The 25,212-nt window shown below is 45.8% G+C and overlaps 1 protein-coding gene across 1 annotated transcript in view; it reads right to left on the reverse strand.

The window, feature by feature from the left end:
- DNAH6 (dynein axonemal heavy chain 6) overlaps positions 1–25,212 on the reverse strand; it is a 679,574-nt gene that overhangs the window by 109,391 nt on the left and 544,971 nt on the right. Inside the window, exons 61-62 of the mRNA XM_063919567.1 lie at positions 19,889–20,122; positions 14,336–14,471 (exon numbers count right to left, since the gene is read on the reverse strand). Coding sequence (XP_063775637.1) covers positions 14,336–14,471; positions 19,889–20,122 — 370 coding nt within the window. The remainder of the gene's footprint in view (positions 1–14,335; positions 14,472–19,888; positions 20,123–25,212) is intronic.

Here is a 25,212-nt window from a genome sequence, read left to right on the forward strand (position 1 = left end):
TCCACTCCCGGAATGAACACTGCTGACAGTGCTATCACATGATTTTCCGCCCAGCGAAGAATCCTTGCAGCTTCTGCCATTGCCCTCCTGCTTCTCGTGCCGCCCTGTCTGTTTACGTGGGCGACTGACGTGATGTTGTCCGATTGGATCAATACCGCCTGACCCTGAAGCAGGGGTTTCGCTTGACTTAGGGCATTGTAAATGGCCCTTAGTTCCAGAATGTTTATATGAAGAGATGCTTCCATGCTTGACCACAAGCCCTGGAAATTTCTTCCCTGTGTGACTGCTCCCCAGCCTCTCAGGCTTGCATCCGTGGTCACCAGGATCCAATCCTGAATGCCAAATCTGCGGCCCTCTAGTAGATGAGCACTCTGCAGCCACCACAGAAGAGACACCCTTGTCCTTGGCAACAGGGTTATCCGCTGATGCATCTGAAGATGCGATCCGGACCATTTGTCCAGCAGATCCCACTGAAAAGTTCTTGCATGGAATCTTCCGAATGGAATCGCTTCGTAAGAAGCCACCATTTTTCCCAGGACCCTCGTGCACTGATGCACTGACACCTGGCCTGGTTTTAGGAGGTTCCTGACTAGCTCGGATAACTCCCTGGCCTTCTCCTCCGGGAGAAACACCTTTTTCTGGACTGTGTCCAGAATCATTCCTAGGAACAGTAGACGTGTCGTAGGAATCAGCTGCGATTTTGGAATATTTAGGATCCACCCGTGCTGACGTAACACTACCTGAGATAGTGCTACTCCGACTTCTAACTGTTCCCTGGACCTTGCCCTTATCAGGAGATTGTCCAAGTAAGGGATAATTAAGATGCCTTTTCTTCGAAGAAGAATCATCATTTCGGCCATTACCTTGGTAAAGACCCGAGGTGCCGTGGACAACCCAAACGGCAGCGTCTGAAACTGATAATGACAGTTTTGTACTACAAACCTGAGGTACCCTTGGTGAGACGGGTAGATTGGGACGTGGAGATAAGCATCCTTGATGTCCAGAGACACCATATAGTCCCCTTCTTCCAGGTTTGCTATCACCGCTCTGAGTGATTCCATCTTGAATTTGAACCTCTTTATGTAAGTGTTCAAGGATTTCAGATTTAAAATTGGTCTCACCGAGCCGTCCGGCTTCGGTACCACAAACAGCGTGGAATAATACCCCTTTCCCTGTTGTAGGAGGGGTACCTTGATTATCACCTGCTGGGAATACAGCTTGTGAATGGCTTCCAAAATTGCCTCCCCATCGGAGGGAGACTTTGGTAGAGCAGACTTCAGGAACCGGCGAGGGGGAAACGCCTCGAATTCCAGTTTGTACCCCTGCGATACTACCTGTAGAATCCAGGGGTCCACTTGCGAGTGAGCCCACTGCGCGTTGAAATTCTTGAGACGGGCCCCCACCATGTCTGAGTCTGCTTGTAAAGCCCCAGCGTCATGCTGAAGACTTGGCAGAAGCAGGGGAGGGCTTCTGCTCCTGGGAAGCGGCTGCATGGTGCAGTCTTTTTCCCCTTCCTCTGCCCCGGGGCAGGAAGGAATGGCCTTTAGCTCGCTTGTACTTATGGGAACGAAAGGACTGAGTTTGAAAAGACGGTGTCTTTTTCTGCTGATGTGAAGTGACCTGGGGTAAAAAGGTGGATTTTCCAGCCGTTGCCGTGGCCACCAGGTCCGATAGACCAGCCCCAAATAACTCCTCCCCTTTATACGGCAATACTTCCATATGTCGTTTTGAATCAGCATCGCCTGACCACTGTCGCGTCCATAACGCTCTTCTGGCAGAAATGGACATAGCACTTACTCTTGATGCCAGGGTGCAGATATCCCTCTGTGCATCACGCATATATAGTAATGCATCCTTCAAATGCTCTATAGTTAGCAGTATATTGTCCCTATCCAGGGTATCAATATTTTTAGTCAGGGAATCTGACCACGCGACTCCAGCACTGCACATCCAGGCTGAAGCGATTGCTGGTCGCAGTATAACACCAGTATGTGTGTATATACTTTTAAGAATATTTTCCAGCCTTCTATCTGCTGGTTCCTTGAGGGTGGCCGTATCAGGAGACGGTAACGCTACTTGTTTAGATAAACGTGTGAGCGCCTTATCTACTCTAGGGGGTGTTTCCCAACGCGTCCTAACCTCTGACGGGAAAGGATATAGTGCCAATAATTTTTTAGAAATTAGCAGTTTTTTATCGGGGGAAACCCACGCTTTATCACACACCTCATTTAACTCATCTGACTCAGGGAAAACTATTGGTAGTTTTTTCACACCCCACATAATACCCTTCTTTGTGGTACTTGTAGTGTCAGAAATGTTCAATGCCTCCTTCATTGCCGTGATCATGTAACGTGTGGCCCTACTGGACATTATGTTTGTCTCCTCACCGTCGACACTAGACTCAGTATCTGTGTCTGGGTCTGTGTCGACCCACTGAGGTAACGGGCGTTTTAGGGCCCCTGACGGTGTCTGAGACGCCTGGACAGGCACTAATTGATTTGCCGGCTGTCTCATGTCATCAACCGTTTTTTGCAAAGTGCTGACATTATCACTTAATTCTTTAAATACGATCATCCAGTCAGGTGTCGACACCCTAGGGGGTGACATCACTAACCCAGGCAATTGCTCCGCCTCCACATCATTTTCCTCCTCATACATGTCGACACACACGTACCGACACACAGCACACACACCGGGAATGCTCTGATAGAGGACAGGACCCCACAAGCCCTTTGGAGAGACAGAGGGAGAGTCTGCCAGCACACACCAAGCGCTATATATATATATATACAGGGATAACCTTATATAAGTGTTATTCCCTTATAGCTGCTGTTTATATAATTTTTAGCTGCCAATAGTGCCCCCCCTTCTCTTTTTTACCCTGATTCTGTAGCAAGTCTGCAGGGGAGAGTCAGGGAGCCGTCCTTCCAGCGGAGCTGTGAGGGAAAATGGCGCTTGTGTGCTGAGGAGATAGGCTCCGCCCCTTCACGACGTCCTTATCTCCCGCTCTTTTCTGTAATAATGGCAGGGGTTAAAATACATCCATATAGCCCAAGAGCTATATGTGATGTATTCTTTTGCCAACCTAAGGTATCATCTGTTATATTGCGTCTCAGGGCGCCCTGCACCCTCAGTGACCGGAGTGTGAAGTGTGCTGAGAGCAATGGCGCACAGCTGCGGTGCTGTGCGCTACCTTAGTCTGAAGACAGGATCGTCTTCTGCCGCCGATTTCACCGGACCTCTTCGCTCTTCTGGCTCTGTAAGGGGGCCGGCGGCGCGGCTCCGGGACCCATCCAGGCTGAACCTGTGATCGTCCCTCTGGAGCTAATGTCCAGTAGCCTAAGAAACCCGATCCACTCTGCACGCAGGTGAGTCCGTTTCTTCTCCCCTTAGTCCCACGATGCAGTGAGCCTGTTGCCAGCAGGACTCACTGAAAATAAGAATTTACTTACCGATAATTCTATTTCTCGGAGTCCGTAGTGGATGCTGGGGTTCCTGAAAGGACCATGGGGAATAGCGGCTCCGCAGGAGACAGGGCACAAAAAAAGTAAAGCTTTACTAGGTCAGGTGGTGTGCACTGGCTCCTCCCCCTATGACCCTCCTCCAGACTCCAGTTAGGTACTGTGCCCGGACGAGCATACACAATAAGGGAGGCATTTTGAATCCCGGGTAAGACTCATACCAGCCACACCAATCACACCGTACAACTTGTGATCTAAACCCAGTTAACAGTATGACAACAGAAAGGGCCTCTTAAAGATGGCTCCTTAACAATAACCCGAATTAGTTAACAATAACTATGTACAAGTATTGCAGATAATCCGCACTTGGGATGGGCGCCCAGCATCCACTACGGACTCCGAGAAATAGAATTATCGGTAAGTAAATTCTTATTTTCTCTATCGTCCTAAGTGGATGCTGGGGTTCCTGAAAGGACCATGGGGATTATACCAAAGCTCCCAAACGGGCGGGAGAGTGCGGATGACTCTGCAGCACCGAATGAGAGAACTCCAGGTCCTCCTTTGCCAGGGTATCAAATTTGTAAAATTTTACAAACGTGTTCTCCCCCGACCACGTAGCTGCTCGGCAGAGTTGTAATGCCGAGACCCCTCGGGCAGCCGCCCAAGATGAGCCCACCTTCCTTGTGGAGTGGGCTTTTACAGTTTTAGGCTGTGGCAGGCCTGCCACAGAATGTGCAAGTTGAATTGTGTTACAAATCCAACGAGCAATCGACTGCTTAGAAGCAGGTGCGCCCAACTTGTTGGGTGCATACAATATAAACAGCGAGTCAGATTTTCTGACTCCAGCCGTCCTTGAAATGTATATTTTTAAGGTTCTGACAACGTCCAACAACTTGGAGTCCTCCAAGTCGCTAGTGGCCGCAGGCACCACAATAGGTTGGTTCAGATGAAATGCTGATACCACTTTAGGGAGAAAATGCGGACGAGTCCGCAGTTCTGCCCTATCCGAATGGAAGATTAGATAAGGACTTTTATAAGATAAAGCCGCCAATTCAGATACTCTCCTGGCAGAGGCCAGGGCTAGTAACATAGTCACTTTCAATGTGAGATATTTCAAATCCACCTTTTTCAATGGTTCAAACCAATGGGATTTGAGGAAATCTAAAACTACATTTAGATCCCACGGTGCCACCGGAGGCACCACAGGAGGCTGTATATGCAGTACTCCCTTGACAAAAGTCTGGACCTCAGGGACAGAGGCCAATTCTTTTTGGAAGAATATTGACAGGGCCGAAATTTGAACCTTAATGGATCCCAATTTGAGACCCATAGATAATCCTGATTGCAGGAAATGTAGGAAACGACCCAGTTGGAATTCCTCCGTCGGAACACTCCGATCCTCGCACCACGCTACATATTTTCGCCAAATGCGGTGATAATGTTTCACGGTGACTTCCTTCCGTGCCTTAATCAAGGTAGGAATGACTTCTTCTGGAATGCCTTTCCCTTTTAGGATCTGGCGTTCAACCGCCATGCCGTCAAACGCAGCCGCGGTAAGTCTTGAAAAAGACAGGGACCCTGCTGTAGCAGGTCCCTTCTCAGAGGTAGAGGCCACGGTTCGTCCGTGAGCATCTCTTGAAGTTCCGGATACCAAGTCCTTCTCGGCCAATCCGGAACCACTAGTATTGTTCTTACTCTTCTTTGCCGTATGATCTTCAATACCTTTGGTATGAGCGGCAGAGGAGGAAACACATACACTGACTGGTACACCCAAAGAGTTACCAGTGCGTCCACAGCTATTGCCTGTGGATCTCTTGACCTGGCGCAATATTTGTCCAGTTTCTTGTTGAGGCGAGACGCCATCATGTCTACAATTGGTCTTTCCCAACGGTCTATTAACATGTTGAAGACTTCTGGATGTAGACCCCACTCTCCCGGATGAAGATCGTGTCTGCTGAGGAAGTCTGCTTCCCAGTTGTCCACGCCCGGGATGAACACTGCTGACAGTGCTATCACGTGATTCTCCGCCCAGCGAAGAATCTTGGCAGCTTCTGCCATTGCACTCCTGCTTCTTGTGCCGCCCTGCCTGTTTACATGGGCGACCGCCGTGATGTTGTCCGACTGAATCAACACCGGCTTTCCTTTCAGGAGAAGTTCCGCCTGGCTTAGAGCATTGTAGATTGCTCTTAGTTCCAGAATGTTTATGTGAAGAGACTTTTCCAGACTCGTCCATACTCCCTGGAAGTTTCTTCCTTGTGTGACTGCTCCCCAGCCTCTCAGGCTGGCGTCCGTGGTCACCAGGATCCAATCCTGAATGCCGAATCTGCGGCCTTCTAATAGGTGAGCCTTCTGCAACCACCACAGAAGTGACACCCTTGTCTTTGGTGACAGGGTTATTCGCAGGTGCATCTGCAGATGCGACCCTGACCATTTGTCCAACAGATCCCTTTGGAATATTCTTGCATGGAATCTGCCGAATGGAATTGCTTCGTAAGAAGCCACCATTTTTCCCAGGACTCTTGTGCATTGATGTACTGACACCTTTCCTGGTTTTAGGAGGTTCCTGACCAGATCGGATAACTCCTTGGCTTTTTCCTCTGGAAGGAAAACCTTTTTCTGAACCGTGTCCAGAATCATTCCTAGGAACAGCAGACGAGTTGTCGGGATTAAATGGGATTTTGGAATATTCAGAATCCACCCGTGTTGTCTTAGCACCTCTTGAGATAGTGCTAAAGCTGTCTCCAGCTGTTCTCTGGACCTTGCCCTTATTAGGAGATCGTCCAAGTATGGGATAACTAATACGCCTTTTCTTCGAAGAAGAATCATCATCTCGGCCATTACCTTGGTAAAGACCCGAGGCGCCGTGGACAATCCGAACGGCAGCGTCTGAAACTGATAGTGACAGTTTTGAACAATGAACCTGAGGTACCCCTGGTGTGCGGGGTAAATCGGAACGTGTAGATACGCATCCTTGATGTCCAAGGATACCATAAAGTCCCCTTCTTCCAGGTTCGCTATCACTGCTCTGAGTGACTCCATCTTGAACTTGAACTTTTTTATGTAGAGGTTCAAGGACTTCAGATTTAGAATAGGCCTTACCGAGCCATCCGGCTTCGGTACCACAAATAGAGTGGAATAATACCCCTTTCCTTGTTGTAATAGGGGTACTTTGACTATCACCTGCTGAGCGTACAGCTTGTGAATGGCTTCCAACACCCTCTCCCTTTCGGAAGAGACGGTTGGTAAAGCAGACTTCAGGAAACGATGAGGAGGATCCGTCTCTAATTCCAACCTGTACCCCTGAGATATTATCTGCAGGATCCAGGGGTCTACCTGCGAGTGAGCCCACTGCGCGCTGTAATTTTTGAGACGGCCGCCCACTGTCCCCGAGTCCGCTTGAGAGGCCCCAGCGTCATGCTGAGGTTTTTGCAGGAGCCGGGGAGGGCTTCTGTTCCTGGGAAGGAGCTGCCTGTTGGTGTCTCTTCCCTCTTCCTCTGCCTCGTGGCAGGTACGACAAGCCCTTTGCTCTCTTATTTTTGTAGGAGCGAAAAGGCTGCGGTTGAAAGGTCGGTGCCTTTCTCTGTTGGGGAGTGACTTGAGGTAAAAAAGTGGATTTCCCGGCAGTAGCCGTGGCCACCAAGTCTGATAGACCAACTCCAAATAACTCCTCCCCTTTATACGGCAAAACCTCCATGTGACGTTTTGAATCCGCATCGCCTGTCCACTGTCGTGTCCATAAGGCTCTTCTGGCTGAAATGGACATAGCACTCACCCGAGATGCCAGTGTGCAAATATCCCTCTGTGCATCACGCATATAGATAAATGCATCCTTTATTTGTTCTAACGACAGTAAAACATTGTCCCTATCTAGGGTATCAATATTTTCAATCAGGGATTCTGACCAAACTACTCCAGCACTGCACATCCAGGCAGTTGCTATAGCTGGTCGTAGTATAACACCTGCATGTGTGTATATATTCTTTTGAATAACTTCCATCTTTCTATCTGATGGATCCTTAAGTGCGGCCGTCTCAGGAGAGGGTAACGCCACTTGTTTAGATAAGCGTGTGCGCGCCTTGTCCACCTTAGGGGGTGTTTCCCAGCGCGCCCTAACCTCTGGCGGGAAAGGGTATAATGCCAATAACTTTTTTGAAATTATCAACTTTTTATCAGGAGCAACCCACGCTTCATCACACACGTCATTTAATTCTTCTGATTCAGGAAAAACTGTTTGTAGTTTTTTCACACCATACATAATACCCTGTTTTACGGTATCTGTAGTATCAGCTAAATGTAACGTCTCCTTCATTGCCAAAATCATATAACGTGTGGCCCTACTGGAAAATACGTTTGAATTTCTACCGTCGTCACTGGAATCAGTGCCCGTGTCTGGGTCTGTGTCGACCGACTGAGGCAAAGGGCGTTTTACAGCCCCTGACGGTGTTTGAGGCGCCTGGACAGGCATTAATTGATTGTCCGGCCGCCTCATGTCCTCAACTGACTGTTTAAGGGAAGATAAACCATCACGTAATTCCACAAATAAAGGCATCCATTCTGGTGTCGACCCCCTGGGGGGTGACATCTGCATATTTGGCAATTGCTCCGCCTCCACACCAATATCGTCCTCATACATGTCGACACCACGTACCGACACACACCGCAAACTCACAGGGAATGCTCTAATGAAGACAGGACCCACTAGCCCTTTTGGGGAGACAGAGGGAGAGTCTGCCAGCACACACCACAAAGCGCTATATATACAAGGGATATCCTTATATTAAGTGCTCCCTTATAGCTGCTTTAATATATATATATATATAGCCATTAATGTGCCCCCCCTCTCTGTTTTACCCTGTTTCTGTAGTGCAGTGCAGGGGAGAGACCTGGGAGCCGTTCTGACCAGCCGAGCTGTGACAGAAAATGGCGCCGTGTGCTGAGGAGATAGGCCCCGCCCCTTTTTCGGCGGGTTCTTCTCCCGCTATTTTTCCAGTCAGGCAGGGGTTAAATATCTCCATATAGCCCCTATGGGCTATATGTGAGGTATTTTTAGCCTTGTATAAGGTTTATATTTGCCTCTCAGAGCGCCCCCCCCCAGCGCTCTGCACCCTCAGTGACTGCCCAGTGAAGTGTGCTGAGAGGAAAATGGCGCACAGCTGCAGTGCTGTGCGCTACCTTATGAAGACTGAGGAGTCTTCAGCCGCCGGTTTCCGGACCTCTTCACGCTTCAGCATCTGCAAGGGGGTCGGCGGCGCGGCTCCGGGACCGGACTCCACGGCTGGGCCTGTGTTCGATCCCTCTGGAGCTAATGGTGTCCAGTAGCCAAGCAGCAAATCCACTCTGCATGCAGGTGAGTTTACTACTTTCCCCCTAAGTCCCACGTTGCAGTGATCCTGTTGCCAGCAGGACTCACTGTAAAGAAAAAAACCTAAACTAAACTTTCTCTAAGCAGCTCTTTAGGAGAGCCACCTAGATTGCACCCTTCTCGTTCGGGCACAAAATCTAACAGGAGTCTGGAGGAGGGTCATAGGGGGAGGAGCCAGTGCACACCACCTGACCTAGTAAAGCTTTACTTTTTTTGTGCCCTGTCTCCTGCGGAGCCGCTATTCCCCATGGTCCTTTCAGGAACCCCAGCATCCACTTAGGACGATAGAGAAAATAAAAAACCTAAAATAAACTTTTATTCTAAGCAGCTCAGGAGAGCCACCTAGCCTGCACCCTTCTCGTTCGGGCACAAAAATCTAACTGAGGCTTGGAGGAGGGTCATAGGGGGAGGAGCCAGTGCACACCACCTGATCCTAAAGCTTTTATTCTTGTGCCCTGTCTCCTGCGGAGCCGCTATCCCCCTGTGGTCCTTACGGAGTCCCAGCATCCACTAGGACGTCAGAGAAATATATATGTAGTTTCAAAATTATGCATATAGATATTAGCATAAGCAGGTGCCAGGTTCGACCCCATCGCAGTCCCTGACACCTGTTTATAATATCTACCCGCATATAGAAAGTGATTTTACTTCAATACCAATCCCAATAGGTCTAGAATAAACTCCACTGGGGAACCCTGATGGTCAAAGGCCACAAGTGCCTCCCGTTCCGCCCTCATACCACCCTCATGAGGAATAATGGTATACAGCGATACCACATCTAATGTAACCAGGTGAATATCCTCAGGGTGAGACACATCAATTTGTTTTAATCTCAGCAAAAAATCTCCCGTATCTTTTAAACAGGTGGGGATCCTAGCAACCACCGGTTGTAAAAATGTATCCACAAACTTAGCAACAGGCTGTAATACCGAATCCTGTGCTGAAATTATAGGGCGACCAGGTGGGTCAACAAGGGTCTTGTGGACCTTAGGCAAGGTATACAGATAAGGACATTTTGGGTAATCAACCTTTAGATATTCAGCAATCTTATCATTGATCCAACAATTTTGAAGTCCATGTGTAATGCATAGGTCAATCTTATTTTTTTACCTTATTCATTGGATTAGCATCACATAAACTGTAGACAGATTCATCTCCCAATTGTCGCTTAACCTCCTTATCATATGAGGACCAATTTTGCAAAACAATAGCCCCGCCCTTATCAGCGGGGCGTATTACCACATTTTCATTCTCCCTTAATGCCTTCAAGGCCACACGTTCACCTTTAGATAAATTGTCAAAGCAGTCTTATACCCTGTCCTAACCTCTTTTTCCATAACTCTAGCAAAAGCTTTAATACTTGAATTCGCAGAGGGGGTATCAAACTGACTAGGGTTTTTAAATTCATCAGAGACTTTTGTTTGATTTCCAACCCCAAAAAATTCCCTAAGTCGGAGCTTACGTCCAAACTTAAACTGGTCAATACAGAAATCAAAATCATCATGTCTTACAGTAGGAATGAAGCTCAACCCTTTTGCCAACAATGAAACCTCATCAGGAGTTAATTCATAATCAGATAAATTAAAAATATGGTTCATAGATTGTATCGTGGTGTCCCTCCTCCCCCCCCCCCCTCCCCACCATTCTTCTCCCCCCCCCCACTATATTCATTCGATACTGATTTCATTCTGGTTTTTGCTCTATGTTACTCTTTAAAATTACTATGGTCGTCATTGTAATGCTTTTGGGCTCTGTTTGCCCGTTTACTACTACTATTTGTACTGTTTCTACCTTACCTGACCATACAAAATAAAGAATTAAAAAAAAAAAAATAAGGTTCATTTCCGCCTCCTTCGACCCCTTCTCCCTGTACCCGCCCCTCCTCGGGTGCGGCCTTCTCCTCTTACGGAGTGGGGTTGGTCTCCATTCCCACCTTGTATATATATATATCCTGAATCTATAGTGCTCATCTGCAAAAGTCTAATAATCACACTATCTTGTAGTATTTCTGGCACGCGTGATCTCCTTCTGTACTTGCCTGTGGAAAGGGATTTTCTTTTTTTACCAAAAATATTTTTTAAGTCACAAACTCACTGTAATGTAAAAGTTATTTTGTAGTTTCCAAACACTCAGCAGCAGAAAGTGTATGAATGCTGCTGAAGGGGTTGTGAGGGGGTGGGTTCCTGGTATCGGTAATGCAGCTAATAGAATGTTTTTCGTATATTGTATATAGTATCACACATCCAATATTGTCTGTACTGTGTCTCAATGCGTGTTAGGTATGTTATACCCTTAGGTATGTTATAAAATAAAACCTAATGAAGATACATTATATGTAGTTCCAATAACGTATTTTATCACAAAAGGGATACAGTCATTCACGTCACTTCCTCTACTCTTATATGTACAAACATGATTTAACATAAATAACCCACTATATAAATACGCAGCAGCTATCTATCCTAAGCCATTATGGCTTACACCTGTAAAACTGCATTACACGACAATCGACCAAAGCTGGAAGCCGATATACTGGAATAATGTTTGATGTCTATTCGGCTTGAGTATTCCATATCCAAATATTCCGAAATACCGAATATTCCGAAATACAGAATATTTTGAGCGAGACTGAGATAGTGAAACCTTTGATTTCTGATGGCTCAATGTACATAAACTTTGTTTACTACACAAAGTTATGAAAAATATTGTATTAAATGACCTTCAGGCTGTGTGTATAAGGTGTATGTAAAACATAAATGAATTATGTGAATGTACACACACTTTGTTTAATGCACAAAGTTATTAAAAATATTGGCTAAAATTGCCTTCAGGCTGTGTGTATAAGGTGTATATGTAACATAAATGCATTCTGTGCTTAGACTTGGGTCCTATCGCCATGATATCTCATTATGGTATGCACTTATTCCAAAATACGGAATACCATATCCAAAATACTTCTGGTCCCAAGCATTTTGGATATGGGATTCTCAACCTGTACTGAACCTGTTCATTAATTATGCTTATTCTACGCACTCCTGGTGTAGTCAAAATTATTAAACACAGAGGGCAGAAATGTGACACCACCACACTGAAAATGCCTATAGTATAACAGTTTGGTGGGTGAGTGTGACTAACTGAATATACATCAGTATATTTTATTCATGTTTCCTTGCATAATGGCAAGAGGATTGAGAGCATTTCCACACCCAATGACTAAATGTTGAAGACGTTGTATCCAGCAAAAACTGGTTGCCTGCTTCTCATAAATTATAAATGCTTAGAAATAAGTGAATGCAACTACAGTAAATGGTCCTCTAAGCAAAATATCTACATGGTAGATGGTGGACCATATTTTTGCATTACCTTGAATCAAAACAATGTGAATTAAACCCATTGTATGCCTCAAAATGCTGTTTTCTAGCAAAAAAAATAGTTTTATCATCACTATGGGGATTATATCATTTGCTTCTGCTCCCAATGGAAGATGGAATTAATTGTGTTTGGGAGAAATCCCACTGTCATTTTCAAATAATTTCATGGTTCTTTGAAGGGTATAAAAAGCTAATTATGCCCTTAGTATGAAAAAATAGATAAGTACATATATACTCAAGACAATTCTGTTGTCTGACCACCTTTTCACAGTCCTAACATATATCCTCTTTCCATTTAGAAGATACAGATTCCAATTATATTGGCTTTTATATTTATAATTTTCTCTTTAGAGAAATATATGTATAATGAGCAGATTAGACGTAAAGGCAAAAGAATGGTGGGCAGGTTTTCCAAATGTTTTTATATTATGTTGTTTTCTATATTTACTTTAGGCTGTTTTTTTTTTGTTTTGTTTTTTGTTGCTTCCACAGTCGTACTTCATAGTTGGGATACATGCCACACACCACATGTTATGGTACAGATGTGTGTTCATATCCTTGTCCTACCATATGGCATGAGACGCCTGTGCGATTCCCACACTGTGCACTTTTTCCTCAACTCTGCTACTTTTTCCATAATTTTGTGTCTTCACATATAGGATAACAGGTACTTAGTATTCATTTTTCTTTCTCAAAGGAATTAGTATAAAGTCATATGAAACTAAAGCATAATAATGCACTGCGCATGTCACTAAAATTGGACCTGTCTTTTGCATTTTTTTACAGACTGCATACTTTTTCCTCAATTTTGCATTTCACTTTGCTTATAGTGTACGAGGGGGATGGCATTGGGGTCCCGATGCTTGGTATGCCAACAGTCAGAATGCTGACAGCGGCATCCCGAAGCTTAGGATACCAACAGCAACTTGGTAACTATCAGTGATGTGCAGTGAGGTGAGGCAGAGTCTTTTCTGTCATACTGCAGTATATGCCAGAGCTTTGACACTATAAACTATATGAAAAATACAAAGAATATATTATTAATCTCTTCTTTCTATTATTGTAATCATTTTTATAGTCAAAACTCTGGAGTAAAAAGTCTATGGCAGGTGTGGCAGTGCCTATCTTTTCCACACATCTCTGATCAAACCTCACCAAATTGCCAGTAGTGTATACTGCTCCACCTGTGTATAATGCCAACATGAGCCCTTGGGTTCATATATTGTGTGTAAATCTGGCTCTGCTTCTAGCCAGTACATCCTCACCCATTTACCTCACCACAGGTCACTGGTAACTATGCTAGCCCTAATCCCCAACCCTCATTTCCCTGCAGCCTGACCATAACCCTGCGCCCTCCCCGCAGCCTAGCCCCAACCCACTCTGTTGGTACCTTACCCTAATCTCCCCTCCCAGCAGTGTAATCCTAACCCTCCCAGGTGGTGGCTAAGCCTAACCCCCCTCCCCGCAGCCTAAACCTAACCTTCCCTCCTCCTCCGCCTAACCCTAACCCTCCCCCCATGGCCTAAACCTAACACACACACCCCGTGGCTTATCACAGTGGAGTCCCGGCAGTTCATTGCTTGGGATTCTGGCGTTCAGGGTTACGGCACCGGCATTTCAAACCATGTCAGGATCCCGGCGTTGGTATTCCGAGCACTGTCTGGAATTCGGCATCGGTATTTCGACTACCGGGACCCTGACCGGATACTGTACTAGGTACTTAGAGTAGTATTTTTGTAGCAAAGGACATACCAATGCATGACACGACCACTCATATCGGACCTGTATGATGTCTTTTAACCCTAAACTGTGTTTTCCACAAGTTTGCTACTTAGTTTGCTTATAGCATAATAGGTATTTAGGATTAGTGTTTTGGCACGGCAAAGTTTTTGGATAAGTTTATGTTGGCCCATCTGTATGTGTGACTAACTCAAAAGTACTTTACTGTATTATAGTCCATTCACCTTGTAAGGTGCAGAATTATTGGCTGAAATAGCTCATACTGCCTATTCTCACTTCTGTACCACCCCCTTGATTTACCTGAATTGTTCTCCTTAATTGCTGCTTATTTGGCCCTATAATAAAATACTAGAGATGATTTTATTTCAAGTGTCACAATATACATTTAACCACACACTTACCTAAATGGATGACAACAGGTGCAGATAATATATCTACTTTTATTCCTTTGAAACATGGAAGCACCTCTTCTAGGTCACAACAACTATACCAGAGTATGTCAGAAAGCCAGGGCACGTCCGGTTTACTTGGACGCTCCTAACAAAAGAAAGAAAGAGCATCATTATAATTAACAAACTTACTGTATAATTTACTTCATGAGCTTATGAATCACATTAAAGACAGGGGAGTATACTGAATTATATTATAGGATGACTTAGGGAAGGTAACAATATTACATTGGCATAGCCCTCTCTAAGATAAGGAAACATTTTAGTTATCAGACTTAATGACTGCAACTGTACATCAAAAAGCCATTCATGGTGGACAGGTAGCGTCTCTGCAGCTTCTTTTGCTGAACACATCACTAAAGGTTTGGTAAGGAAGAGACAAGGAGTCATCTTGAGTGACCGTGGTACTTTGAATGATCCAATACAGAGGAGTTACTGATCGCAAATGGCAGCAAGGTCCCCAAGACAGGATTTGGGGTTTACTCCAATCAATAGTGGAAGACTGAAAGTGAAGCCAGGGACCGCCCAACATAATCTACAGCCGTTGGAGGGACGAAGGAGCATATTTATTCCCTTCAGAGAGCAATAAACTGCATGGTCAAATTATGGGTCTGATGATGAATGGTAGCAGAAGGAATTTTGGTTCCGTCTATTACAATAATACTCAGAGGAGGCCGCACAGGCACGGTGGAATTACACATCTTTTAACAATCTTGGCTATGATAAAGTTTCTGTTTCTCTGGAATCAAAGTCTGAAGACTCGACCAACAATAAGGATATTTAATTAAAAATGTTGGGGTATATTGAACTAAACCTAATCTGACCTCCACCTGATCAGATAGTCTTTTTCGTTAAAGATGGAAATTGTTTTTGAACCTCCTTTCGCACTCCTCAGGATAGAGACGTGCTCTTTATGGGACACAAGAGGAACTGAGAACCAAGGAGACAATCTTTAGATGGAGCCATGGGACTGTTAAGTCCATATGACCAAGAGTCAATTTAATGCAGAGGGATAACGGCAGCTCCCTAGATGCCTATTCGTTCTTAACTTGTTCAGGTAACCACTGCCAGAAGGTGGAGACAAGGGCTACATTATTCCACTGGAACCCGGAAGCAACAGTCCTGAAATCTACAGCATATTGGCCAACAGATTCGGTCCCCTGTTTCAGATGTAAAATGGTGGATGCTACAGATATCACTTGACTGGGCTCTAAAGGTATCCAAGAAGTTTGTATCACTACCCTGACAACAAGGGAGCATCCATATTTGGGTCAGAGTATACTGTCACAACTCTCGCAGTGACTATGTGGATTTTGCGGCTAATCCAGGTTGGGTCGCAAATCGCGATCCAACCAGAATTATTACGATCACCCCGCGGCGCATGTGCAGGGGGGGCCACAGAAAATACCTCTGCCTATCAATCAACCAGGGCAGAGACGGAGCATTACGGGGGTGGTGCAGCATGAATGGGGCGTGGCGGGGGCATGATCGCAGCGGCTGCGTGACTTCATACGCAGCCGCCGCGATAGGGAATATGGCGGAGGGCTTCCTGCAGGCGCAGCTAAGCTGCACCGGCAGGAGGCATCACTAATTTCTACGATGAAGCATAAATTATAATGCGATCACAATCCTTACTGAATTAGGCCCTTTGACTGCAATTGTAGGATATGCTAATAACTATGAGCAGAGGTGTGCAATCTAAAGTATCAGTGGTGTTCATCAGACCCCCCGCAAGGGGATGTGGGCTTGCTGTGCCAGATATGCAGTTTGTGGCTCTCTGACTGGTTTCCTATGAAAGCGGCTGGTGGACACTGAAGGTACTGAAGACAGTTAGTGAGACTGGTCTCCCTGAGATGGGCAGTGTGGTACCAGGGGACGGACGGACTAGGAGAGTGATAAAGTGGAAAAAGATGAACAACCAACCAACCAACCAACCAGCTCCTATGTAATTTTTCAAACACAGCCTGTAACAAGGCAGAGCTTATTGTCTGGTACTTTATCTCTCTCCATATTATCAATCTCCAAGGCTTAGTACATCTCCCCCAATATAGGATAACCAGAAAGTAGCTGTATAAATTCATCTAATTCAATACACATCTCTACCCAAACAGATTCAACATCATTAAATCTCTAAGTATACCTCCCAGTTTTCTGCATTGACTTAAAACATAAAGAACACCCATGAGAGGCTCCAGGAACAGAGATACATGATTTAATACATATACTGTTTTCCTTTTCAAAAACAAAGCTGGCTTAGCACCTCTCCATACAAAGTAATAATCCTGCTGTTATGCTGACAAGCCTCACACACTTCTTATTCACAAGCTCCGAGCAGAATGTTAATGCCATAGATGTTTGTTATACTTATCACAAGATGGGATTGCTACACCTGATCCCCTGAAGATTATCCAACATTTTATTTATTTATAAGACAGGCTATACAAGAACTGATACAATTTCTGATATTCGGCTTCATTCCACACATATCTGTTCCTCATAGTCTGGAAATGCACTACACTATTCAGCATCTGAAAAATGGTAATTGACTGGGACCTGAAGCACTAGTTTCTACTTGAAAATATTCCTGAAGGAGAGTTGCCAAACAAACACATATGGTGAAATGCTGCTATGGGCCAAATGTAATAGGTTTGCTTTTTATAGTGGTGATATTGAGGTGGGCAGAAATTGCAGCGATATTCCAGTGACTTTGGCCTCAAAGTCGATCAATGTAATAGTCAGCAATTTAAAGACTTATAAGCAAATCGCCGTTAGTTTCCAGTGCTTTGTGGAGGTAAGAAAGGGCAAACTTTGCTCACACTATGGGGGTGATTCCGAGTTGTTTGCTCGCTAGCTGCTTTTAGCAGCATTGCACACGCTAAGCCGCCACCTACTGGGGGTGTATCTTAGCATAGCCGAATTGCTAATGAAAGATTCGCTAATTTTCTCGTAACGATTACCCCACAGTTTCTGAGTAGCTCCAGAGAGGCATATTAATTAATGATAGACAAAACAACTGTGCGGCACTACAAGTGCTAGCATGATTATACTTCTATTATTAATTAATTATTATGGCCTCCATTAACATAAAAATAGTATCAGCTTCATAATTTGATGGGGCAGGCATGGGGCGGGGCCAAGCCATGGGCTGTAAAAGCCCACTGAAAAAACATAAGGAAGTGGCACCAGTACAGGTGCCTCAATGACAGGGGCGTGCATTCAGCCCACATGAATGCACACCCCTGTCAGTCCCGCAGATACGATTGGACCAGCGGGCACAAATGCGGCTGCGTGACGCGGCAGTGGGACCCGGCGGAGAAAGGGTGGCTGGCGGCAGACCTGGATCCCAGAGGATCCAGTCCCTACCAGCCATTCTGCAGAGTTCGGCAGCGGAGAGGTGGCTTCCCATTTCAGATTTGGCGACCCAGCGTCATTTTTTAAATTTAAGATGGCTGCCGCGAGCCAACCACGGCTCGCTGCGTCATTGCCCAGCCCCCTCAACTGGCTTATATAAGCCAGCGGCGAGGTAGCGGCAGTCAGTCCGAGGGCAGGGAGGGAGCAGGCAAGAGCTCCCAAAGAAAGAAGCCCTGGGGAGGCGGCCATGAAAAAGAGCTTAAAGGCCGCCGCCCCACAGGTGAAGACGCCGGAAGCCCTGGGGAGGCGGCAGCCATGAAAAGACCTGAAAGGCCACCGTCCCCAGGTGAAGGTGCTGCTTAATAAACTATTTAAACATTAGGTGTTGTGTTTTTATTTTTATAATTTCTTTACAGGTGGACTACGGGTGCCAGTGGGCCCTTAATGTCCAGACATGCTGGCACTTCTGGGGTCCCCACTTTCTGAGGAATTCTAGCCCTGGGCTGACTGGTTTGGAAGGGGGGGGGGGGGCTAGTTCAGCCTAGTGCACCCTATGTTTTGTCTTTTTAATGGGTGGGAAGGGGGGGGGGGGGGGGCGCCGCAGCAACCAGCCAGTGCCTCCCCAGTTACTGCCCTCACCACACGTCACTGATTATGACCCTTCAGTATTTTTGGGGCCCCATAATTGCGTATTAAGTAGTGGTCAAGTAATACATATGGCTGTTTGTTACATTCTACCCTGACAGATAGCACAAAACACAAGCAATTTGAGCAATCTCGCCAGCCAGAGGCACGTTTGCAAGTCGCAGGCTATTAAATCAGACAACAAAAATAGGGATGGTTATTTGTATCCAGTGAAGAGTGATTCTGGCGGATTTCTAGTGATTTTTTCCCACACTCAGAGGCTATTACTTGAGGTAACTGCAAACTCGCAAGAAAATTACCAGATTAGCCTCCTAGTTTAGGCCATAAAAACTAAATTGGATTCATTTTTAGCTGGCCTTTAGCTGGAAATGCATCTCTTCGATTCTGCTCAGAACGAAAAAGTACACAAAGACCATTACGCCATGAAGTATTGTTACATTTTTTGTAGAACTAATACAAAAACATAATTAATAATGAAACTAATGAAATGCATACAGTAAGTATAATGTGAAAAAATGCCCCCATTATAATTAATTTATGTTTATTCTAATCTATTATTATAAGCCCTTGAAAATGTAAATTTTTATTGCAATTTTCAAAGATAGCAAAATGTGAATTGAAACAATAAACAGTAGGAAACACATTACCAAACAGATCACAATGAATACAGAAGTATTCAAGTTTTTCTGTAGTAGAAAAATACAGATAATTTCTAGTTTTTCTCTAGTCACTCAAACAGTTCATTAGAAATTACAAATCACAAGAATCACCAGTAGGTATTAACAAAAGGTCAGTCAACACTGATTCCCTAGGGAATAATATATAATCTTCACTAAATAAAAAATGTAACACTCAAGGCGAGATGTAATAGTATCTGAGATTGGCGGAGGTGCGGGATACCAGACGATCTCGGACAATTTTTTTTAAAGAGGCAGTCATTTACAAAGGCAAAACCATGCTTTGTAAATTACTGCCCCTTTAAAAAAGGTCAGAGATCGGCCGGGATCCCGCACCTCCGGAAATCTCGGACGCTATTGCATCTCGCCTATTTTTTTTTTTTTTATTAAATATACTTTACAATTGACTTCTATTCCTTTTAGTCAGGAGAGTGGAACGCTGCAAAAACTTCAGCTGCGACCATACACATTTAGCACAATATGGAACCGACATACAGCCTGACAGGTCTTGACTGTTCTTATAGTTTGCTAGTTGTAAATCCCTAATCCTGATCTATATCATATAAGAAATCAATAAATTACCTACAAAGCAGCACACATTTACATCAGTTGAAATGTAAAAGCATTACATGTTGCATGTATACAATAGCTCTGAAAAGCAAATATTAAGACACTTTCCTTATGGGCTAATGGCTAGATGTGGAAGATTAAGTCTAACACTTCACTGCATTTAAATGAACACATTCATTCCTTGAGGCTTTAGCTTTTGTTTCAAGCTATTGAGATATAAAAACATCCAGATTTATCTGTGCTAAAAGCACTGAAATCCCACCTTATCTAATCCTGCAGCCCCTCGGAGGAAGAAATTCCATTCTGACTCAGTGATTTCTCCCTTCTGTTGCATGATCTCTATGCAGAGCATAAAACTATAGATAAGCTTGTGCTGCTCAAAGAGGCCTCGTGAAACATTGGTGTAAGCGGAGAAGAGAGTCTGTTTAAGTAGGGTTGCCAGGCGAATGTCAAGCTCAGCACTCTTTTGCGCAGTCTCAATGGTCATATTAAATAACTGTAAAAACAAAAAGGGAAGAATTAAGGTGCATCAATATGCAAAACTTTAATAAATTGATAGATATTTTGCAGTTTTGCTGCTTATAATAAAGTAAAAACAAGCTAGCATAGCTGAGTATGCGTGAGCCACATACTGACATTGTGTTTTAGCAACATTGTTTTATTCTAAGATTTCACTGGCTGTTTATGTTCCTGCTCTTAATATGTAAAAAGACACACATCTTACGATAAGGAATGTAGAAAATAATATACAGTATGTCTCTCTGGGGTTCAGTATGATTTACCGACGGTCGGGATGCCGGCCGTCAGTATACAGACAGGATGCCGGCAGCAGGGTGAGCACAAGGAGTCCCCATGCAGGCTCACTGCGCTCGCCACAGGTTCTGTTTCCACTCTGTGGGTGTCGTTGGCTCCCACGAGTGGGAATAGCCCCTGTGAGCCAGGATTCCAGCTGTCGATATTGTCAGCAGTCGGGATTCCGGCGTGGATATCCTGACCGCCGGGATCCCGACTGCCCGCAAATTAACTGCATCCTGTCTCTGTATATCCTATAGAAGGCTTCAAATCAAAAAACATCTAATCTCAGTGTTAGCTTGTCACATTTCCAAAAATGATCGTCATAGAATTTGGCCACTCATGTACTGTAGTACGCCAAAAACAGAGACAAATGGCTCTTTGGTTTTACTAAGGCCTGTTAGCATGACCAGATGGTGGCACACAAAGGGGGAGAATTCAATTAACCCAATAATTTTTCTTACCTGGTTAAATCTTTTTCTTCGAAATCCATAGGGGACACAGGGATTACGCTGGGTATAGGCTGTGCAGAAGAGACTGGGCACCAAACAGTTAAACTTTTGACTTCCAAGCAGCCCAGGCTCCTCACCTATACCCTACCCCCAGGCCCAGGCAGGCCAGTTAAGTTAGCAAGCCCAAAGCAGGAGAAGGACGTCCGGTAGATACAGATCCCAACACATACAGTACAAGAGATGGATAGGGAACCAGAGACAGAGAAAATAAGAATTTACTTACCGATAATTCTATTTCTCGTAGTCCGTAGTGGATGCTGGGGACTCCGTAAGGACCATGGGGAATAGCGGCTCCGCAGGAGACTGGGCACAAAAGTAAAGCTTTAGAACTACCTGGTGTGCACTGGCTCCTCCCCCATTGACCCTCCTCCAAGCCTCAGTTAGGATACTGTGCCCGGACGAGCGTACACAATAAGGAAGGATTTTGAATCCCGGGTAAGACTCATACCAGCCACACCAATCACACCGTACAACTCGTGATCTAAACCCAGTTAACAGCATGATAACAGAGGAGCCTCTAGAAAAGATGGCTCACTACAGCAATAACCCGATTTTTTGGTAACAATAACTATGTACCAGTATTGCAGACAATCCGCACTTGGGATGGGCGCCCAGCATCCACTACGGACTACGAGAAATAGAATTATCGGTAAGTAAATTCTTATTTTCTCTAACGTCCTAAGTGGATGCTGGGGACTCCGTAAGGACCATGGGGATTATACCAAAGCTCCAAAACGGGCGGGAGAGTGCGGATGACTCTGCAGCACCAAATGAGAGAACTCCAGGTCCTCCTCAGCCAGGGAATCAATTTTGTAGAATTTTACAAACGTATTTGCTCCTGACCAAGTAGCTGCTCGGCAAAGTTGTAAAGCCGAGACCCCTCGGGCAGCCACCCAAGATGAGCCCATCTTCCTTGTGGAGTGGGCATTTACAGATTTTTGGCTTTGGCAGGCCTGCCACAGAATGTGCAAGCTGAATTGTACTACAAATCCAACCAGCAATAGTCTGCTTAGAAGCAGGAGCACCCAGCTTGTTGGGTGCATACAGGATAAACAGCGAGTCAGATTTTCTGACTCCAGCCGTCCTGGAAACATATATTTTCAGGGCCCTGACAACGTCTAGCAACTTGGAGTCCTCCAAGTCCCTAGTAGCCGCAGGCACCACAATAGGTTGGTTCAGGTGAAACGCTGAAACCACCTTAGGGAGAAACTGAGGACGAGTCCTCAATTCCGCCCTGTCCGAATGGAAAATCAGATAAGGGCTTTTACAGGATAAAGCCGCCAATTCTGACACGCGCCTGGCCCAGGCCAGGGCCAACAGCATGACCACTTTCCATGTGAGATATTTTAACTCCGCAGATTTAAGTGGTTCAAACCAATGTGACTTTTGGAACCCAAAAACTACATTGAGATCCCAAGGTGCCACTGGAGGCACAAAAGGAGGCTGTATATGCAGTACCCCTTTTACAACGTCTGAACTTCAGGGACTGAAGCTAGTTCTTTTTGGAAGAAAATTGACAGGGCCGAAATTTGAACCTTAATGGACCCCAATTTCAGGCCCATAGACACTCCTGTTTGCAGGAAATGTAGGAATCGACCCAGCTGAATTTCCTCCGTCGGGCCTTACTGGCCTCGCACCACGCAACATATTTTCGCCAAATGCGGTGATAATGTTTTGCGGTTACATCCTTCCTGGCTTTGATCAGGATAGGGATGACTTCATCCGGAATGCCTTTTTTCCTTCAGGATCCGGCGTTCAACCGCCATGCCGTCAAACGCAGCCGCGGTAAGTCTTGGAACAGACAGGGTCCTTGCTGGAGCAGGTCCCTTCTTAGAGGTAGAGGCCACGGATCCTCTGTGAGCATCTCTTGAAGTTCCGGTTACCAAGTCCTTCTTGGCCAATCCGGAGCCACGAATATAGTGCTTACTCCTCTCCATCTTATCAATCTCAGTACCTTGGGTATGAGAGGCAGATGAGGGAACACATACACTGACTGGTACACCCACGGTGTTACCAGAGCGTCTACAGCTATTGCCTGAGGGTCCCTTGACCTGGCGCAATACCTGTCGAGTTTTTCCCAACGGTTTATAATCATGTGGAAGACTTCTGGGTGAAGTCCCCACTCTCCCGGGTGGAGGTCGTGTCTGCTGAGGAAGTCTGCTTCCCAGTTGTCCACTCCCGGAATTGCTGACAGTGCTATCACATGATTTTCCGCCCAGCGAAGAATCCTTGCAGCTTCTGCCATTGCCCTCCTGCTTCTTGTGCCACCCTGTCTGTTTACGTGGGTGACTGCCGTGATGTTGTCCGACCGGATCAACACCGGCTGACCTTGAAGCAGAGGTCTTGCTAAGCTTAGAGCATTGTAAATGGCCCTTAGCTTCAGGATATTTATGTGAAGTGATGTCTCCAGGCTTGACCATAAGCCCTGGAAATTCCTTCCCTGTGTGACTGCTCCCCAGCCTCGCAGGCTGGCATCCGTGGTCACCAGGACCCAGTCCTGAATGCCGAATCTGCGGCCCTCTAGAAGATGAGCACTCTGCAACCAACACAGGAGGGACACCCTTGTTCTTGGTGACAGGGTTATCCGCTGATGCATCTGAAGATGCGACCCGGACCATTTGTCCAGCAGGTCCCACTGGAAAGTTTTTGCGTGGAATCTGCCGAATGGGATTGCTTCGTAGGAAGCCACCATTTTACCCAGAACCCTTGTGCATTGATGCACTGAGACTTGGCTCGGTTTTAGGAGGTTCCTGACTAGCTCGGATAACTCCCTGGCTTTCTCCTCCGGGAGAAACACCTTTTTCTGGACTGTGTCCAGGATCATCCCTAGGAACAGAAGACGAGTCGTCGGAACCAGCTGCGATTTTGGAATATTGAGAATCCAATCGTGTTGCCGCAACACTACCTGAGATAGTGCTACACCGACCTCCAACTGTTCCCTGGATCTTACCCTTATCAGGGAATCGTCCAAGTAAGGGATAACTAAAATTCCCTTCCTTCGAAGGAATATCATCATTTCGGCCATTACCTTGGTAAAGACCCGGGGTGCCGTGGACCATCCATACGGCAGCGTCTGAACTGATAGTGACAGTTCTGTACCATAAACCTGAGGTACCCTTGGTGAGAAGGGTAAATTTGGACATGAAGGTAAGCATCCTTGATGTCCCGAGACATCATGTAGTCCCCTTCTTCCAGGTTCGCAATCACTGCTCTGAGTGACTCAATCTTGAATTTCAACCTCTGTATGTAAGTGTTCAAAGATTTTAGATTTAGAATCGGTCTCACCGAGCCGTCCGGCTTCGGTACCACAACAGTGTGGAATAATACCCCGTTCCCTGTTGCAGGAGGGGTACCTTGATTATCACCTGCTGGGAATACAGCTTGTGAATGTCAGAAGGAGACATCGGTAAAGCCGACTTTAGGAAACGGCGAGGGGGAGACGTCTCGAATTCCAATTTGTACCCCTGAGATATCACCTGAAGGATCCAGGGGTCTACTTGCGAGTGAGCCCACTGCGCGCTGAAATTCATTGAGACGGGCCCCCCACCATGCCTGATTCTGCTTGTAAAGCCCCAGCGTCATACTGAGGGCTTGGCAGAGGCGGGAGAGGGTTTCTGTTCCTGGGAACTGGCTGATTTCTGCAGCCTTTTTCCTCTCCCTCTGTCACGGGGCAGAAATGAGGAACCTTTTGCCCGCTTGTCCACGAAAAGACTGCGCCTGATAATACGGCGTCTTCTCATGTTGAGAGGCGACCTGGGGTACAAACGTGGATTTCCCAGCTGTTGCCGTGGCCACCAGGTCTGAAAGACCGACCCCAAATAACTCCTCCCCTTAATAAGGCAATACTTCCAAATGCCGTTTGAAATCCGCATCACCTGACCACTGTCGTGTCCATAACCCTCTACTGGTAGAAATGGACAACGCACTTAGACTTGATGCCAGTCGGCAAATATTCCGCTGTGCATCACGCATATATAGAAATGCATCTTTTAAATGCTCTATTGGCAAAAATATACTGTCCCTATCTAGGGTATCAATATTTTCAGTCAGGGAATCCGACCACGCCAATCCAGCACTGCACATCCAGGCTGAGGCGATTGCTGGTCGCAGTATAACACCAGTATGTGTGTAAATACATTTTAGGATACCCTCCTGCTTTCTATCAGCAGGATCCTTAAGGGCAACCATCTCAGGAGAGGGTAGAGCCCTTACAAGCATGTGAGCGCTTTATCCACCCTAGGGGGTGTTTCCCAACGCACCCTAACCTCTGGCGGGAAAGGAT

This window comes from Pseudophryne corroboree, chromosome 1 (assembly GCF_028390025.1).
Source record: "Pseudophryne corroboree isolate aPseCor3 chromosome 1, aPseCor3.hap2, whole genome shotgun sequence".
Taxonomy (NCBI): domain Eukaryota; kingdom Metazoa; phylum Chordata; class Amphibia; order Anura; family Myobatrachidae; genus Pseudophryne; species Pseudophryne corroboree.